The 20,562-nt window shown below is 34.5% G+C and overlaps 2 protein-coding genes and 1 pseudogene across 2 annotated transcripts; 2 read left to right on the top strand and 1 right to left on the bottom strand.

The window, feature by feature from the left end:
• Window positions 1-1,324: 1,324 nt before the first annotated feature.
• On the top strand, window positions 1,325-4,344 carry LOC140829854 (uncharacterized). Its single transcript, XM_073193135.1, has 3 exons — window positions 1,325-2,010; window positions 2,320-2,487; window positions 2,590-4,344. Exons 1-3 carry the CDS (start codon window positions 1,471-1,473, stop codon window positions 3,697-3,699), a joined length of 1,818 nt encoding a protein of 605 aa, XP_073049236.1. The 5' UTR covers window positions 1,325-1,470; the 3' UTR covers window positions 3,700-4,344.
• A 1,546-nt stretch (window positions 4,345-5,890) lies between these two features.
• LOC140831161 (uncharacterized) lies at window positions 5,891-7,056 on the top strand. The gene has a single exon (XM_073194956.1). It carries the CDS (start codon window positions 5,980-5,982, stop codon window positions 6,895-6,897), a length of 918 nt encoding a protein of 305 aa, XP_073051057.1. The 5' UTR covers window positions 5,891-5,979; the 3' UTR covers window positions 6,898-7,056.
• Window positions 7,057-8,235: 1,179 nt separating this feature from the next.
• LOC140831160 (26S proteasome non-ATPase regulatory subunit 13 homolog B-like) lies at window positions 8,236-11,919 on the bottom strand (annotated as a pseudogene).
• Window positions 11,920-20,562: the final 8,643 nt, after the last annotated feature.

The following is a 20,562-nucleotide window of genomic DNA, read 5'->3' as shown; positions in this document are numbered from 1 at the left end:
ATCACACACGGTGAAGTAAATGTTCGAATTAGAGTTTGAATTCGTGGTCGGCTTGTTCGTTTGTTAATCTTATGTTCGTTTGTTAATCTTATCATTCATGGCCAAGTGGAGCACAAAATAAAATACATTGTGCGTTATATTTTGGAAAATTTCAGACTAGGTCAAAACTTGAATTTTTACATAATAATTTAAGAGTATGTTTCTTGTGAGACGGTTTCACGAATTTTTATATGTGAGATGGGTCAACCCTACCGTTATCACAATAAAAAAGTAATATTTTTTTTTATGGATGACCCAAATAAGAGATCCGTCTCATAAAATAAAGCATGTGAGCCAGTTTTTAATCAAAATTGTAGGTATACCAGCGATTGTATATGTACAGTGATACAATTGAGATGTGTAATAGCACAAGAACTCCTTTCCATTAATTCTATCGGATCAGTTTGCTAGAATAACGGTGGTGAAATTAATTAATTAACTGAAATATGTAAAGATGTATTGTTTTATTAGGGCTAGTCTCCTTCTACACGTGACTTCGTCAAATGAGACAACTATTCTATGTTCAAGCATTTAATAAGGGATATTATCTCTAATCACCCAATCTTATAAATATTATCTGGAACAGCCAAACCCATTGAATAATTAATACCGTTTTCACCATTTAAAAGCAAATACAGATGGAATGAGGCAGGCATTTTATTTTTTTTAGAAAAACCCAAGGACCGGAGCCGACCCGACCTCACATTAATGTTTTTTTTGTTTTTTTTGTTTTTACCTTTATTGAGTGGGATCTCAACACACAAGGTCGTAGAACGACAGCTACCACTTTCCCATGGAAAAATTGGAAAAATCTTATTTCTTTAACTTTCTTTAATGTCAGCCGAGACAAATTACAAGCTACGCGGGTTGGTGATTTGGTGTACGTACAAAAGATGCATATATTATGTACCTCTATTTCTATTTGTGAATATTATATTTGATTACTATTTTTATATGGTTTCCACTAACTTGATGACATCCACCTCGAGGTGTATATTTATAATAATTCAAAATTCGAGGATGTTTTCATAATAAAAACAAAGCAAGTGTATTATACAAACAAACAAACAAATGCATGCTCCACCTATAAGCTTTATAATATGCTTACACAAGCTATAATCGCACTTTGGCAATAGATTTGCAACCAAAAAGATAGTGTGGTCATATATATATATATATATATATATATATATATATATATATATATTCTATTTCCTCATTGATATTCATCACATATATATTATATCAAAATAGTAGCAAAATATAACTTTTACTTTAACGGATTGACCCTTTGCTCTCTTCAAAGGATCAGAAACTCACTTACTAACACAATCTTTTCCCATTACAAAATCCCCCGTTTCACCTCCAAGAAAACGCACCATCTTTTCTTGATTAACCTCTACGCCTTACAAGAAAACACCAGAGTTGGCGATGTCCCAAATCGAATCAAACCGTGTTAAGGCAATGTGGCGGTGCTGGCTGTCATCAGCCTTCCGCACGGCCATTGCATGCTCCATAGTGGCCGGTGCGACCCTTTACGGCCCAACAGTTTTCACCAGTCAAGTAACATTCCCTGCATTTTCATACGTGACAGTGATTCTTATCATCAACGATGCCACCTTAGGTGATGCTTTCCGTAGCTGCTGGCTGGCCCTTTATGCCACCGTGCAAGGTGTTTTACCTGCCATTTTCAGCTTGTGGTTGATCGGGCCATCTAGGCTAAACGTTGGCACCACCTCAGTGGTGGCAGGCCTTAGTGGATTCATAATAGCTCTACCAGAAAACACTCACTTGATATCGAAGCGTATAGCGCTTGGACAGATTGTTCTTGTGTACGTTATAGGCTTTGCTCATGGTGAGAAAACCGATCCCATCATGCATCCAGTCCATGTGGCGGCGAGCACCGCCTTGGGGGTGGCGGCTTGCGTTTTGGCAATGTTGTTTCCGTACCCAAGTTTGGTTTTTTGTGAGGTAAGCAAATGCATGTCGTGGAGAGACCCTAGTGCGTGACATGCATGAAAAGCATATAAACCCTGATAAAGTAATACATACACGTACACACACAAATTATATATATATATATATATATATAATTTGAAAATTATGAATAAATAACTCAAAACATTTATTGATAATAATAACTGGTAGAGTTATTTGTTGTTCAGAAACCAACAACAGATTATAAACTTAAGCACAAAATTACTTCAAGTTCAAGAAATTAGTCAAGTTAATGATTACTAGTCTTATTGGAATAATTTCGTGCCATTTTCTACATTTCAGGTGAAAGAGAACTGCAAACTCTATATACAAAATGCTTCCAAAAGGCTTAAATTATATATGAAGGCTTTCTCCGCAGAAGATAGTAAAGTGCCCAAGGGATTGATTTCACAAGCCAAGCTTCTTAATGCCACATCAACCAAACTTCTCAAAAACATTGAATCAAAGCAAGTAAGCTCATGAATTCCCATAAGTTAATAAATGTATTGATTAAGAAGTAAATATATATCTTAGAACATATATTTACATGTCACGTTGAAATATTTTGAGCAGGAGAGCATGAAATGGGAGATGATTCCGGCCATGTTCTTTAAATCCTACAACAAAAATCCGGCAGAGAAGTTGACAAATGTTGAATCCATATTAAAGGGAATGGAGATTTCCTTGACAAATTATTCTGAATTCCCAGTCAAGATATTGGATTCCGAGCTCAAGAATGGTCTTCCTGTTTTGGAGGAGCAATTTTTGAATCAAGTTAACAACATGGCTGTCGAAAAGACGATTTTACCCCAGTCTCATACAGAAATGGATTTAGTATTTTCTCAAACCATGCAAACCAGTACTGTCCCATTAACGAGCAAAGACTTTCCCTCTTTGTTCTTTATATTCTGTTTAAAACTCATGCAAGGTATATCAACACGATCTGTTTTACCACAAGTTTCATCCAAACCAGGATCAGAATTATCAAATGAGCACTCACAGAAAGAGAAAAATTGGTCCTTGATCACAAAATTATGGAGTTTTAGTCCTATTACAGTTAACAGAAGGAGATTAATGCCTGCCCTAAGATGCTCACTTTCTTTAGGATTTGCTGTTCTGTTTGGATTGATGTACAGCAAGGAAAATGGGTTCTGGTCGGGTCTTCCTGTGGCGATAAGCCATGCTGCAGCACGAGAAGCGACATTGAAAGTTGCGAACATTAAAGCACAAGGGACGGTTTTGGGGACGGTATATGGAGTAATGGGGTGCTTTCTTTTCGAAAAATACGTGCAAATAAGGTTTCTTTCACTACTTCCGTGGTTCATTTTCTGCAGTTTTTTGCGCACCAGTAAAATGTATGGCCAAGCCGGTGGGATTTCTGCAGTTATAGGGGCTGTCTTAATCTTGGGAAGAGATAATTTTGGTCTCCCTAGTGAATTTGCAATAGCCCGAATTGTTGAAACTTTCATCGGTTTATCTTGTTCTATAATGGTGGATATGCTCTTGCAGCCTACAAGAGCTGCTGTTTTGGCCAAGATTCAACTTTCGAAGAGTCTCGAATTGTTGCATGAATCGGTGGGATCGGTAAGTATTGGATCGTGGGGCGAGTTTTTCTCTGGAGAGAGGCAAAAGAAGGTGAAAATCCACGTAAACGAGCCTCGGAAAATTCATGGAGGAAGCTGAGATGGAACCCAACTTTTGGTTCTTGCCTTTTCATAGTGCTTGTTATAGTAAGCTCAAAGGGTCTTTGTCAAGAATGGTGGATTTCTTGCTTTTTGGGAGCCATGCACTCATGTTCGTAAAACAAGAATTATCAAGAAACGGAGACTGCAAGGTTTTAAAACATGATCCAATCTTCAAATTAGAAGCTGATCTAAACCTTTTAAAAGATTTGATTTCCTCTGCCATAGAACTTTTCAAGGAAGTTAGTTTGGTAAAATCACTCGAGAAAATGGAACTTGAGTTCGAGAAGAGGAGAGATTCCCTCGATCTTGAGTTGGGAAAATCTTCGGTCGCATGTGCGATCCAATGGTCAAGATTTGACGACGATGAACTGGAGAAGAACACAAATTCTTTTCTCCAACATTTAGATGAACTTGTTGATCAGATGGAGGTGGAAAAGGATGGGGAGGAGCTCAAGAACCAAGTGATTTTAAGTTTGTGTTCTTTGATGTTTTGCATGAGAGGTTTGCTGAGAGAAACCAAGGAGATTGACAAGGCAATGAAAGAACTTGTGCAATGGGAGAATCCCTCTAGCCAAGTAGATATGTGTGACATTCTATGTAAGATTTGCGCATTGGGAAAAAGTGTAAAATTTTAATGAAATTAAAGGATATTTAATGGAGATTTCATTCATACTAGTTACTCTGTACACGCTATGCGTGTATGTACAATCTTTTTTTATCATTATCGATGGACTAAAGTGAAATTTGACAAATTATGGAGATACTAAATTGATATTTGAATGGTTGAAATAAAAAAAATAAAAAAAAATGTGTTGAAATTTAATAAAAAAACAAAAAAAATGTAATATTATTATCATATAAGGGTAAAATTAGAAAAAAAAATTGGTGTCCTCTCTAGGTAGTTATTATCATGTCCTCATACTTAATAATATAGTATAAATACAACGATTATTGCTCTAATTCTTACAAAATTTTTGAAGCCTTTACGATTGGGGTTATTGATTAATTATGTGTTTTATTTTTAATTAACAGATTCAATGATATATGAGTATATGACATATGATTAGTACATTGATTAATTAGTCAAATTAATCTCTATTTTTTTAATTAATTGCACTCTATGTAGTACAAATTGATAATTAAAAAAATCTTTAATCGAGAAAACAACAGTATTAAATTTTATAGTATTTAAAGTGCACTTCACCATATTTGCTTTCTGTTTTTGAGAATATAATCGATTAATAACAAATCCGTATTCGAGCTTTTTTTTTTTTTTTTAAATGTCATGCAAAAATATTAATATTTTAAATGCATCACAATATTTTTGAAAAAACAACAAATACAAGCGACATCCTATTTTAATTTCAAGTGAGATAAACCAAACATTTATATTTAAAAAATGACAAAAACTTATGTGAGATAGTTTCACATGTCATATTTTATGAGAAAAATCTCTTATTTGAATTATTCATGAAAAAATATTATTTTTTATGCTAAGAGTGTTTCTTTTATTGTGGAGTGAGTCTCATGTGAGACAGTTTCACGGATCTTAATATGTGAGACGAATCACCTACCCATATTCACAATAAAAAGTAGGCAAAAACTTGTGTGAGACGGTATCACAGGTCATATTTGTGAGACGGATCTCTTATTTGGATCATCCATGAAAAAGTATTACTTTTTATGCTAAAAGTATTATTTTTTATTGTGAAAATGGGTAGGGTTGACCCGTCTCACGGATTATGACCCGTGAGACGGTCTCATATGAGACTCACTCTAAAAAGTAATACTCTTAGCATAAAAAATAATATTTTTCTTTATGGATAACCCAAATAAGATATATGCTTACAAATACGAACTCGTCTCACAGATAAAGATTCGTGAGATCGTTTCACAAGAGACACTCTTAAAAAAAAAGAGATTACGAAATTTTATCACAATCTTTTAAATGATTTTAAAATTTTAAATTGATTTATTATATTGAACATATATATAATATAAATATTCAATAACATAATTTCTTCTTTTATATTATTTTGGTCGTAATTAATTTTTAAAATTTGGTACATTTTTAAGTATTAGTGTTTATATTGAATTAAGATGCAGATAGCTTTAATTGATTAAATATACATAATTTATGGAAGTTTTACCAATTTTTTTTTTAAATATTTTGAACATGAAGTTTTACCAACTTCATACAAAACATATGCAAGTTTGAATTTGTGTTTACCACCATTGATTTGATAGCAGCTCATTCAGTTGCCCTAATTTAACAAAAATGGCAGCCCTAATTTACCAAATCTTCTCCTCCTCCGCGCTGCTTTCGCTAGGGCTTTACCACCTCATCTCCGCCACCAAGTACCACCTCAAATCGCCGCGCGACTACGCCGCAAAGCTCTACCATCCCTTCCCCAACTCCAACCAGCAGCATCGCTTTCTCAGGTATTTGCAGCTTCACCTAGTTATCTTCTTCCTATTCATCGTCCTAATCCACCAGCTCCTTGTGTCTTCCGATGCCGATCCCCTTCTCAAAGGCCGGACGCCGGTCCACCGCCTCATTTCCCTGCAGTCCGCCGCCGTGATATTCTGCTTCATCCTCCTCTCCGCCGCGGTCCTTGTCTCCGAAGCCACCTCTCTTCTACCTCTCCCCACCGATCTCTTCTTCGCGATCGCCGCTGCACTCTTCTTCCTCCAGTATTCCCTCTCCGCATCCGACGCCGCCGTCCAGACTTCAGATCTCCAGGCCAAGTGCGATTCTGTCGCGGCACATGTTTCCGCGTTCTCATCTGCCCTCTGCCTTGTTCTCTGCTGTCAGCCTAGACTGTATGCGGCGGATGCTGCTCTCGGAGCCTCGTTCTGCCTGCAAGGGCTGTGGGCTCTGCAAACAGGGTTATCACTCTACGTGGATGCCTTCATCCCGGAAGGCTGCCACAAGCTGCTTGATGTCGTCAGCGGGGTTGAGGGATCAACCAAGTGCGAATTGGATGACTCAAAGCTAAGGGCAGTGGCAGTCTTGGATCTGATGTTTGTGCTTCATGTCATTTTCGTGCTTTTCATTTTTATCGTGACTTATGCTGCTATTGCCAAGACTTTGGGTATCCGCAGCAGATTTGGATCGTATGAAGCCTTACCCACCGGGGCTGCCGCAGATTCGAACCATATTCAGTTAAAGACTATGGCTGGAACTCAAGCCTGATTCGCGAGGTATTTCTGTTCTTTAATCCTATGTTGAAAGCGTTGTAATTCATACCAATTTCAAGTGAATTTTTGTCGATGAAAGCGAGCTTGTACAATGTGACCGAATTGAACTGATTCTTATAAGCAAACGCGTGGATACTCAATGGCCAATAGGAAATCTTTACCTCACGTACTTGTTGTACTCTTTGCCTTCACTTGTTTACTCGATTCCAATACACTTGGAGGCCCAACCAGAAATTTGATGTTACGCCATGAAAGGTAAAACAAATAATTCCTTACAATATCCAAATGAATATAAAAAATAATGTGCAAAACCAGCATTGTAGATCAAAGGAAGACTTCTTTTTCTTTTCTGGCTTTTAACAGCTTGCCAATCACTAGAAACTGAAGAAAGTTGGGAAATGTACTGGTTTGAGTTTGGAGGGATTGAGATAAAATAGGATTGACATTGAGTAAATTATGAAACCTTATTTTGCTGTCGAAGTATATAGTATAAAGAATTTTTTTCCTTAAATCGATGTGGTCCTGCAAGCATCTAAGGTAATGTCCGGAGCAGACTAGCGGGGGCAAGCAGGAAAATTCTATGTACTATTTGTTAAAAAAATCTAGTTTCGTCCTTGAAATTTCATCAAGCCACTTTCCATTCTCCGGAATTCATGGATAAACATTCACGTTCTAGGAATACTTCCAGCAATAAATGAGACCAAAGTCGCCATGCTATATTGCTATTACTATTTTCCTACATGTTTTTGATATATCATTTTTAGAAAAGTCAATTAATTGTAGATAATTGTGAATCCTTGCCAACTTTTCAGTACTGTAGAGTCCTTATATGAAAAATATTAACCAAATTCGATTAATACTGCTGCGTTTGAGCGAGCATGACATAGAACATTGGTTACGCAGAATTTAATTCACATTTATATTTGATTCAACTACTGTATTTGTGTTTTGTGATATAATTTCTTTTTGCATAAAACTTAAAGGATACGACACTTTATTACTGTTTACTAAAAATTGACAGGAAATTTGTGCAGTACGATTCATCGTTCCACATTTTGCAGTATATATATACGCATAAAAACACTATACATATATTATATCAAAATTAAAAATAAATTATTTTTACCCCACCACGACAATTTTAGTGAATTACGCTCATAATTTTTCTTCCAAGTTTTTGCGAGACAAACCTTTTCCCAAAAACTAGGCCACCTTAAGTAATTGATGAAGTCACACAAATTTCCGATAACTCTCGGTTGAGTGAAATCATTCATGAAAGTAAAATATCGTCGAAAAACATGGTGCTGCATCGAACACATCAAGTTAGAAACTATGTTGCTAATTGTCCAAAGAATTTTTTAGAAATAAATGCATGCTATTGTAACATACAAGGCAGCCCGTGAAAATTCTGATCTGAGATCTTTTAGTGAAATCAATAGTAACATTTACCTCTAAAGGTAATCTGCAGAAATGACAAGGATAAGCCAAGAAAGTTATGCGGCAACAAGATCTGGTGTTTCCGCCTCCACAGATAACAAAGCAGTGTGTACTTTATCCACCCAGTTGTCGAGCCTGTTGCGCAAGGACTTGATCTGAGGAATTCCAAGAACTCTAGGTTGCACCCACGATACATAAACAGTTCCCTCAACTTGATCAATTATCCCCTCTATTAGATGCACCTGCAGCAACAATTAGGCAGCAATCACCTTCTAAAAAGGCCAAATACATAATTTGAAGTCTCAATATGTCTCCGGATTCTGGAACAGCTAATGCTATTTTTCAGTTAAACCAAGTATGACATGTTTAGCATGCTGTAATAAACCCAGAAATTTGTAATACCCAATTCAAAATCTCACTTGAGTAAAAGATGGATGAAGAAGATATCAAATTTCCGTGTACTTACTGAGAGGCTCTTCATGAGAAGATACTCCACATCTTCTACAGTCAGCCTGGTCCGGTCAGCAATGACACTTAATGGAATAGTTCTATCATCTGATGAGCGGCTTCAGGTAACACATGATTCATGAGTTCAACAAAAAATAGAATAACACAGTAACTCATTAACATCAGTCATTATTAATTTCTCCTAATTCACCTGAAAATAATCTCCATCAAACAGAGAATGTTAATCTTTTCCAGAAGCTTTTTCTCATTCTGGACCAAGGCAGGTTGGGTACGCAGAGCAGCTCCATGAACATTACATAGTTCTTGATAATGAATTAAATCACCAGAGTTGAATGCTTCAATTATATAGTATAGCCACTCAACTTTAGTCCCCAGAAGACTTTTTATCTGCATGAATGCCAACTAATTGTCCGACGAATGTTTAAAAGATAGCACGAGAATAAGCAAATTTTTAGAGCTATGCAACCCCGTCCATTGATTTGAACCACAATGTTTGTCTCGGTATGCGTGTCAGTGTTACACTGACAACAGTAAGAGGTAGACCATAAAGGTATGGTGTAGGGCATAGGGTAGGGTATGCGATCGGCGAGAAACCACTAGATGAGCTTCCCTTGAATATAATTTTCGAAAGATGGAGCTTTTACATAAAATACTTACAACTGGATGCGCAAGAAGTTCACCGAAATTGTAGATGTTTTCCCCCAACAGTGCGGACAGAGACAAATCAAATGCCAAATCCTTGGAAACAACCAACGTGGTACAGTTAGTTAGCTAAAAAGACATGCATTAGTACATCTCCTACACCTAGAAATCATACTACAAAAGGACATGAAAATGATTATGGAATGAAGCAATTTATTCAATTGTAGCTTCATCAATTCACGCATGAAACCATGAAAAAGAATCACGCATTGCATTCTGCATCACCAGCCACAAAACAAGAGGACACATAAACTTGAAAGTAAACATAAGTAACTGTATCCATAAGCATACCAGCAAGCATAGACTTACACCAGACTGACAAAGGTAAACAAAACTTCTTCATGGTTTGGTTGTTGCATGTGGCACACGCTTTCCCTTACTAAGTATCGAATTCTTAATCAGTACATTTCATAATATTATTTTCTAGCTCAGTCATTACAACAGGCGAAGCCTTGTCAAGTGGTTTATGTAATAGATCAAATTAAAATTGATCAAACGAATTACCACAAAATATAATAACAAAACATAAAAAAGGGAAAAAGGTGATTACGGACTGTGAAATTATTTTAATACTGTTGATTCTGTTGCCAAATACTTTGAAATAAACCAGATACATTTTTCTCTTTAAAAACGTTTCAACTTTTTTATACATAATTTCATTGAAATATCATAGCTTCCAGTTATTAGTTGAATTCCATGACAGCCATGAATAACCATTCGTATCACCAAAGCTGCTTCTTATATTATAAAAACAAAAAAGTACAAACAGCCTACCAGCTTGAAGGATTCTGATCAGGGAATCCAAGGCAGTGTAGGCTAGAAAAAGAAGAGCGCTTTTATAAAATTCTGCAAATTCTTGACGAGATTTATGGTATTGTGATGAAACCCAATAGAAGCTGGCATACACAGACGGATCAATGTCAGTCATGCTGTCAAGTGTGCATTTCCCCTCATCTAAAAGTTTCTTGCATTCTTTTTGATCTCCCTGCTCAAGCTTTAATGTACCCATTTGAACTTTGATGTAAAGTATTGGTTCCTCTATGCGCACTTCTTTCGTATCACGTAGCTTTGCAATCACTCCTTCAAGATAATCTATAGCAGCCTCTTTCTCCAAGTATTGTCGAGAAATTATAACAGCAAAATGAGCAAGCTTGAGAAGATTGATCTTTGTCTCAAAATCAGTTATGAAATTGTGGTAAAGCTGTATTAGAGCATCCCCAGCCTAAATATAGAGATGAAAGAAACTTAATCTTAATTTATAACACAAGCTAAAGAAGCACAAAAATTCAAAGAGATAGATCATTGATATGGGAAGATAAGACTGCTCATAAGATATTTTATAACATAGGGAGGATAATCAATACTGTGTCTAGCAAAGGATCAAACTAATGTCATGTGTTCATCAAAAAAGAGTTAAACATGAAATGCGACTGCCAAAGACCAACCAAAAAATAGAAAAATTGGCTATGAGAAAGAAAAAAAATGTATTTACATCATGATGTCATGCAAATGAACCAACTGGGTTTAGGGAAATCTCTTCACAGTTCAAACATTTGATGTATCTAAATCAATACCACATATGAACAAAGAAATAGAACTAGTTACACAAAAATATTTATATGATCACACGATCAAAAGTAAACATCGCCGATTTGTTTAACCAATAAATAAATGTCTTTCAATTGAAAATGAATTCAAAACAATGTATTTGATTCTCTTGCGCTCAGCTATCACTTTCCAAAGACAAAATAGAATGCCAAAGTATCTAATCATCAAATGCAAAGACATCATTCACACAATCCTAAGCCTGTAAATTTATCGAGATCGATACTCATTAAATGAACTACTGATAGCTTACGTTTTCTCAGTTCCTCAACAAGTTAATTCTAAAAAAGTAAGGTATTGAACTCCCCCGCCGTCCATGCTCAAAATCCGACCATACATTCCTGTTCCGAGAACTGCACTGCATCACTAAAACCCCTAAAATTCATTCCAATAAAGCACTAACCCCGAAACAACATTCCAGTGCCCCCAATTAAACGAACAAAACAATTGCAAACAAAAGTAAAACGGAAAAATTATATAACTACAGTAGCAAAGTGAATGATAAACCGCAAAGGTACCGAGAATCAATAGTAGGGTTTATCACCTGAAAAACGGCGAGTGCGACGAACTGTTCGAGCTTAAGAGTAAGCTCATGCCAGAGCTTGCGTTGGTACAGATCTGAAAGCGAGGTGTACCACTCTGAGAGCTCAGGGTGCTCATTTCTCTGTTTCTCCAAATACTGCAAAGCCGCCATTGATCTTCGGCTTTCTGTATTCGCTGTTCAATCAACACCGGCAAATTTTAGGTATAATTTATTTTTTTCCGTATAATTTTAAGAGAAAATCGTGAGATTGGCTCTGTAAGTTTTTCCGCCTAATTTTGTTGTTTTAACAAATTTTCGCTCTAAAACTTTTGTTTGAGCCCCTAATTACTTAAAATATTCAAAAATACCTTTCAACTCCTTGAATTTGGTACGTACGTTATTATTCATATCAAGACTGTTTCCAAAAGCATATAACCTAGCAATTGCACAATGTTTCTGGTCTATATCATAATTCAGATTTATTATTATTTTTTTATATAGCTCATCATGCTTCCGTAAAATAAACTAAATATTTTACGTATTCGATCGGAGTGTCGTCGGGTTTTATCAACTGAATTTTACAGACTGCTTCTCATAATCTAACCACACCGTCGTAACAAATGGATCCTGACGTAGATTACTTTGATCAGATATTTCTCTATGAAAAGTACGAATCAGAGTTAACAACATTTAGCACAACTTTATATCGTTTCTTACCTCAGAATATATAGTAAAATTTTAATTTTGAAAATTATACCTGAGATGAGCAATAAACCTTGGTTCTTTTATTCAAACTTACAACATATATTACATAGTAACTTCATATAGAGGAGAAGAAACATGTTTAGCTACTATAAGAGAAGCGTTTTTAGCTACTTTATAGTAGCTATGAATACAACACACATAAACTAGAAAGAGAAATATTACAATTTATTTGAAAAAAAAATGAAGAGGTTGAATTTTACATTCATCTTACGTCTGCCTTGATATTTATAGAAGCCCCATTCGCATTTGAAACTCAGATTTCATTCTTGTGAATTGATTTGTTAGTTGTGGCCGACAACATCTTTTAGTGGGTATACCACTAGTTAGTGATCTGTCATATTGTTGTGGTTGAGTATTTCATCTTCCACTAATAAAGTGATTGAGTCACATGTTTTCTTTACTTTTGTTAGGAAATCTTTTACTTTTGTATGGACCCCGCGGAAAATGTGATTTTGTGGACTTTCACCACTTGAACTTGTCTCTACATTAAGTTTTCAATCAGATCTGGGCCGAAAACCTTTCCCGAATTCTGACTCTTTCGGTTTCGGAATTCTGGGCAGATTCCTTCTGACCATCTTCCTACATGAGCCATACTGCTGAATTTCTGACGAGTTTCTTTACTCCTCGACAACTTGATATTCCAAAGAAGATTTTTTTCTTTTCAAATATTTCTTCTGCAAAGCTTTTAGTTTTTCCTATAATGATATTTAATAAAAAAGATTCATTTACAAAATTTTGATAAAGTTTAAATGAAAACTTGACTTTGTCTATCTCTGTGAGACATTCCCATAATCCCAATGTTCATCTAGTGTATATATTGTCTTCAGTGAGTGATAAAACAAGAGATGTTTCGTTATTTAGAAGATCCTTAATGAACTTTTGAATGTTCATATCTGGTCTTCTCAATTTGATGAAGTGAAAGACTACATACGAACCTTTCTCGGCTGGTTCTGGTGTTGTACTAAAAAAGTAAATCTCCAGAATATCTCATCTTGACAAATAATCGTTAATTGCTCATGTTTCACGAACAACTTCCTGGATCTATTTTGATAGTACTGAGATTTTTTGGAAGTTGGGTGCTATAGTATAAACTGAGGTAAGAGCTCCAAACTTGTACCATACTTTTACCTCTTTGGGATAGGAAATTGGTTTCATCCATAACATATTCCTACATCAACTCGATTTGTGGCTGGATTGATGCATATTCCTTCTTGTCTTCAATTTCTCTGGTTCTATTGATATATCTGAAATGGAGGAACTATAAGCTCGTTAATACCAACCTTAAATTTTCCCTTGTCAATTTAAGGTCTAAAGTTGATCTCTCCATCTTTAATCCCCGAGGTAAAGAGTTGACTTGAATGATCTAGTTAAGGATCTAAATCCTCAATTGTTGTTTTGGCCGACTCATCTAAAGATGATCCTGCCTTAGCACTTACGTTCACTTGTGCCAGGGGTACTTGAATCCCTTGCTCCAGGTATAGAGCTATATACTCGAAAACTCTAAATTTGAGGAACCCGTGGCTTCTCAATATCCTGGAGGATCGGCTTTTGTAATACAGACCATAGCTGAGTATGACTTGTAAACAACCTGTTATTCAATAAGAGACGATACTATTATCAACTTGTTGTTGCCCACCATGATTTTTAATATCCTGGAGGATCGGGTTTATTATTTCTTAATAATTGAATAGCCTCACAACAACCATGTTTTTTAAAATTATTTTTAGCATTTTCAATTAATATGTAAGGTATAATATTTTTATACAAAATTATATTCATACAATGCTAAATAATATTCTTTTCACATGTATATTTTCAATTAAAAAACAAGGTTATAGATTACCAATTGATGTATTTTAAAAAAATATACAAACATGCATACAAACCCATATATATAAACATGTAAAGATTAAATGATTTAACTTTTAAATAAGTAAATTTATTTATTAATTTAAATATTGAAAAATTATTTCAAACTGAATATGTTATATATGTCAATTAATTATTGCTTCAAATAAATCAATTAAAAATATATGTTATAATTATTTATAAAATCCTATAAAGAAAAATTTCACAAATTCTATACAAATTTTGCAAAAGTCTACATGAATCCACATAAATCTGTTTATAAATCTGTGAGATTCTATAAAAGTCAATAAAAATCTATCAAATCCATAAAAATCTATCATTTGAAAAAGTTATTAAAAATCATCAAAAATCTGAATTGAATACACTCAACATAAAATTTAACTTAAATAAATATCCTAATGATCTTATGTAAGATATCTAAGATCTTCAACCATTATCATATTAAAATTGAAAATATAACAATATCAAAATCACATATAGACAATTATACACTTTTTTTATCTACTGGGTGGGGACGCCAATTACAATGTATATATTTTGTTATCACTCTCCGGTATATGCTCGGTCCTTAATTTTAATGTCTGTTATTATAATTATTATTACTATATAATTAAAATTGGATAACTCATTTCTAATTGATTTTGTTAAGTCTTATTTATCATTAGATGAACATAATCTTTTATTATCTATCAGTTAGATGAATTAGTTGGTGACAATTCAGTGGACGTAGATTGGAGGCGTTCTTTTTACTTACATTTGATCGCTCACACTTCCTTCAGTGTCACCTTAGCAATTTGCAGGTGATAGTTTAATCTTTATTGTGATCTGTAAAATTCTCCTTTAGTAAAATCGATTATATTTGCCTGTATATAAATCCATTTATTTGCTTAACCATTCACTATTCTTTTAATTATTTAATTAAAATTACTATATTCTTTTCCACTGCACCCATTTGCCCTTCAACAATATCAATCTAGCCAATGCAAAACTTTGTCTCCTGTTGAGTTTAAAATGTGAGAAACCATCTTTGTACTGATCATAGTTGTCAAAGGCGAGCGCCTCTCGCAGGACTCTGCGCTTGGGACCTCAGGCACAACGATTCATTAAGACGAGCTCAGACAGGCACTTGCCTGGACAAACCTTGGAAGTAAGCGCGTTTGAGTGAATTTTTTTTTAATTACTTGTTTAAAACAAAAAGCTCAAACCCAAATCCAAGCAACTCAACACCCCAATCCCATAATCAGAAGAAGAGAGCTCTGAACATGAGAACGATGTGTGGACATCTATATCTGAAACAACCAAAAGAATTCCGATTTCACATCTTTGGATGAAAATGAAGAATAAAATGATGTTGATCAAGAAAATGACGAAGACCAAGAAGAATACAAGTCTGAAAGTTATGGGAGTCTTGACAATGAATTTGATTAGGATTATTGAAAAATTTTAATTACTATGAACTTATTATTTATTTTTTGTTTTGTGTGACATTGTGTCATAATTATTTCATATATAATATATTTATTCTAAGATAAATATATATTTTTAAAATTTTAAAATGTGCGTCTCATCTTGCGCTTCGCGCCTCACACTCCATGCGCTTCGGTGTGCCTTGTGCCCTTGACAGCTATGGTACTGATTTCTATCTATATCTGTTGCTCACACTTTATGAACGAAGAATGATAATATACGAAAGTTTCACATTTTTTGGACACATTAGTTTAAGAACTTGACAGGTGGCTTAGTATTCATCCACTTTTGCGGAAAATTTTTCAAATTAGAGATGCATATTTGCTTATGCCTTATCTATTCTTTTTATATTGTATGCTTATTATTTTACCAATGTTTACAACTGTCTCTTATTATTTGGAGCAATATTTCCTATGCAAAATTGAAGAACTAAATTTGATTTTCCCATTTTTCAAATTTTTTGGATATTTCATGTTGTCTGCTTAGGTATATGATCTAAAGTTGTTTTCTATTCCCAATACATGTTTCTTAGAGCAGTGTAATGGTTGGTATTGATTGAAGATTGGATGTGTGAGTATATTGTTGTGTGGACATATAATACCCAATACATGTTTCTTAGGTATATAATCTTCAATCTGCAATTGATTGATAAGTACTCCAAAGAAATGGAACTAAAATATTTGAAACTTGATATATTTTTTCATTTCTAGGGGGCCAGAGATTTCATTTCTAGATAACTGTTCCAGATTTGTTAAGTCGGAGGAGCATTACCCCGCTGAAATTCCTCCGTTGCCGGAAGAGTTAATTGCATATGATGTTAAGATTGGAACTTGAACCTAACTTAACCCCAAAAGCTAGCTCAAGGGGGGAGGATTGTCCAAGCCAATATATGCAACTCCCAGGTTATTTATCCTATCGATGTAGGACAATTAACACACCCCTCTCACGCCCATGAATGAACATCTGGAACGTGGAGTTTACAAATGACCCAATTATGGGCAGAACGGGTGACTTAATTATAGGCAGTCCAACACACATAACGGTGGAACCCGGGCTTTGATATCATGTTAAGATTGAAACTTGAACCTAACTCAACCCCAAAAGCTAGTTCAAGGGAGGAGGATTGTCCAAATCAATATATGCAACTCCCAAGTTATTTATCCTACCGATGTGAGACAATTAACATATGATTCAGTCTGAAGACTGCTAGGGAAGCAGCCACATTTGGTGTTATCTGGGATGATGTTGGAGCAGTGTCAACCGCTGCTGGATATGCTGAGAAGTGGTCTATGAGTCCTCATGGTGCAGCTCTGTCTTTTGCTTTTGGTGTTGTGGTTGGACTTTAGAGGTACTTTTGGACTGGAAATTGCTAGACATTGGTTTCAGATATACATGTTAGACACAATGGCTTCGCATGTAAATTCTATCGGTTTATTATAAGGAATATTTGACTCTATATAAATCCATTTATATATAAATATTGGCTTTTGTTTTACATTTAAAAATTTATGTTCACTATTGGCTCTTGTCTTACTATTAACCCCAAACCATAAGGCGATAGCAGAAACACTGAAATTGTTGTTTTACATTTAAAAATTTGTATGTATATATGTGTATATGTGCTGGCTAACCAAGCAATCAAATGTCAAAAAAGTTGGTAAATATGTAAGTACCATTATTTATTGATTTTAACTTGTCACCTAATGCAAGAAAAACACTACGAAGCAAGAAAATGTCATAAAATAACGCCAATGACAAACATGAAAGGCAAAGCAAATGCTAGATATAGTAATTAGTGTTGGATAAATTTAAAGCTTAATGAATGGAAGTTAAGCTAAGAAGTATATTAAATTCGAAAAGAATTGTCTCATACGTCAAGGGAGGAGCTGAGGTGCCTCGTATGCGGCCTGAAACAATCTAAGCTGTAGGTGAAGTGCTTATACACCTTTTATTATGCAGAGGAGGTGCCTAAGCACCCCCTATGCGCCCTGGAATTTTACAGGGTCACGAGGGAAGTGACTCGCGGCGTTGTTTGACAAGAGTTGTGAGTTTTCACGGATATTTGTCACGAAAATGTGTCTCTTGGTCACTTTTTTAGATTTGTGACTTAAATATCAATCCATATGAATGAATTAAAAGAATGAGAGACAACATAACATTAATTTTGAGAGAATCGAACAAAGGACGAATATTTGCATTCATTTTGAATTTCTTCTTCTTTCTTCTCAAAAGAGAGTTTGCTTCATTTCCTGGTTATGGAACTTGTGATTTGTATTGCTACAATCACAAGTTGGAGATCAATGTATCTTAGTAGATGATTGTCATATCTTGTAAGCACCATTTGCAAGGCAAATTCGTCTTAAGGACAAAGTTTTCTTTTACCTCGACTTTGAATTCGCTAACATATTTTCTTGATTATTGTATTAATCTTCAATTGCAGATCCAATGAAGGTGTTTGTGGAGAATCCACCCAAACAATGTTAAGAATTTTGAGTTATTGTTGTTCTTTTTTGGTTTGTAATTTGAAGATATGTTGACTATGAACATGAACGAATTCAAATAATTCAGCCTCACGAAAAATACTACGACTTGTGAATATCTTGATTTCAAATATCAATTTTTCATTATTATTTTTTATAATCCTCGTATATGATGTTTTCTTTTTTGATTTTTTTAATTGAAGAACTAGGGATATGTTAATTTTTCTCTGCAATATGAAAAGATTGAATCATGAAGATTATTTTAAACGCATGAATATGAGTAATTTCATTCGAATAGTTTCTTTACTCAAGAATTCAGTATTTTGTGTATCGATTTTAAGAAGAATCTCGAAAAAAAAAAAAATTGGAATGAGACTCGAGACCTTATGTGAGGCCCGGGGCCGAAGAGGGCGGGGGGTGATCGCCGGTGCCATCAGTTGCACGGAAAATGAGCGGCTCCTGGCAGGCTTCTAGGTGAGGGAACATGAATGAACCGACCCACACGAGAATGAGAGGGATTTCGAGACTGTTCAATGTAATGGACTGCACAGCTGAAGAGAGCTTAAAAGATTTGATTTGTACTACTCATATCACGAAGGTGCATCTTCTTTTCGGTAGCTCATCACATAAGAACTCCAAAGTTAAGCGTGCTTGACTTGGGGCAATTTTGGGATGAGTGACCTCCTGGGAAGTTTCTCAAGGTGCGTGTGAGTGAGGACATAAGCACGCTGGAAAGACTCGTCTTGATACAGTGAAGACAATCGTCGAATCTGGGGCGTTACACCTTAAATTTATACTTTTGATTGAAATATAATCAATCATGTCTAAACTTTAACAACAACAAATGAGATATGCGTTGAAACATAAATAGTCTCATCCATTTATTAGAAAGTTTTATGGCTCGTTGAATAGGAGAAATGAATATTTTATCATATTCATCGATGACAATACTAGATATGAGAACATATCTTGTGAAATGAAAATAAAGCTTTAGTGGGTTTTGATATACATAATATGATGTATCAATTGTATACAACATGTTGTATGTATTTTAACAAATTATTGTAAGCAACCACACTTAAATATAAATTTGCAAGATATTTAAAATCTTGAGCTTAGATTGAAATGATAACGCTTAAAATGTATAAGGTTTGAATTCTTTAAGCAAAAAGATTAAATCCAAACTTAACAAGATATAAAATCCTGAATATAGAATTAAGTTAAGATGCTTAGGATTTATGAAGTCATGCTTACCAAATTTTGTGAGGGGAAAGCCTTTGACTAGTGAGATGGAACTATATTATTTTCATTTATGTTTTCTTTCTAATTTAATTCTACATATGAATATTTTAAGATTTCGTGTTTAAAAATCTAAAATTTACAAGATATAAAATCTTGAGTTTGGATTTTCTAAAGTCGTGCCCTTAAGTTCGAACTTTAGAATTATATTGAAGCGTTGTTTCAAATTTTTTAAGCAATTGCGTTTAAATTCAAACTTTTAAGAAATAAACTCTTGAATTCAGATGTATGAGTTTTAATGCTTAAAACTCAAATTAATTGTGTACTAAACATTTCAAAGTTTGTGCGACTTCAAAATGTCACTAAGTCCAAAAATAATTTGAAGGGTTGGGAGATGCCATTTTAAAATATAACATGAAATTGAATGAATTATGGTAAGTCTGGATGTATACATAGAAGACATAATATCATGCTAAACTTGATCTCCAATCATGTTGTCATTTTTGAATGAGTGAAATAATAGGATAACAGATCCATTGTAAAAAGATTTGGATAGAGATCAAGTCTATAGTTTGTCAATAGGAATGAACTTAAATTATACACAATAAATTTTCAATGGCAACCCAAGATCTTGGGTCAATATGACAACAAAATTTTGAAAACTTGATAACACTCGGGAATTATTCCCTTCTCATTTCTATGATGATGTTTCTTATAATCTAACAATGTAGTGATGTCAAATATTGTATTTTTATTGATTATTTTACCTGTAAAAGGTCGAGTATGGTAAGATCCTTTTAAATAAAAGTCACCCATGTGAGTATGAAGACGGCTGCCTCAAAGAAACACTTATGAAATCACGATGTGTTGCATGACCAAAATGAATACAACCGAAAACCAAAAGAAAATGATAAGAAAGTTATCATGCAAGTAATATTGTCTGGTTTTACACAAATCATCCGGAATTTCAAGACATCATGTTCGATTTGTGACCTAGTAAATCTGATTGTTTCTAATAAGGAAGGTTCAAAGCTAGAAGCCACATCTTTTGATGTGATGATTTTTCGAGTAAACTCTTTTTCGACATCACATGCATAATGTATTA

This window comes from Primulina eburnea, chromosome 4, assembly GCF_022965805.1.
Source record: "Primulina eburnea isolate SZY01 chromosome 4, ASM2296580v1, whole genome shotgun sequence".
NCBI classification, from domain to species: domain Eukaryota; kingdom Viridiplantae; phylum Streptophyta; class Magnoliopsida; order Lamiales; family Gesneriaceae; genus Primulina; species Primulina eburnea.
The sequence above is the reverse complement of the archived record's forward strand: the minus strand, read 5'-3'. Positions and strand labels throughout refer to the sequence as shown.

What these genes read in the sequence shown, in the direction of transcription:
- LOC140829854 (XM_073193135.1), top strand. Translation starts at nt 1,471, where the DNA reads ATGTCCCAAATCGAATCAAACCGTGTTAAGGCAATGTGGCGGTGCTGG. An exon ending in CAAGTTTGGTTTTTTGTGAG is followed by an intron (nt 2,011 to 2,319) that starts GTAAGCAAATGC and finishes TCTACATTTCAG; the next exon opens with GTGAAAGAGAACTGCAAACT. An exon ending in AAAACATTGAATCAAAGCAA is followed by an intron (nt 2,488 to 2,589) that starts GTAAGCTCATGA and finishes TATTTTGAGCAG; the next exon opens with GAGAGCATGAAATGGGAGAT.
- LOC140831161 (XM_073194956.1), top strand. Translation starts at nt 5,980, where the DNA reads ATGGCAGCCCTAATTTACCAAATCTTCTCCTCCTCCGCGCTGCTTTCG.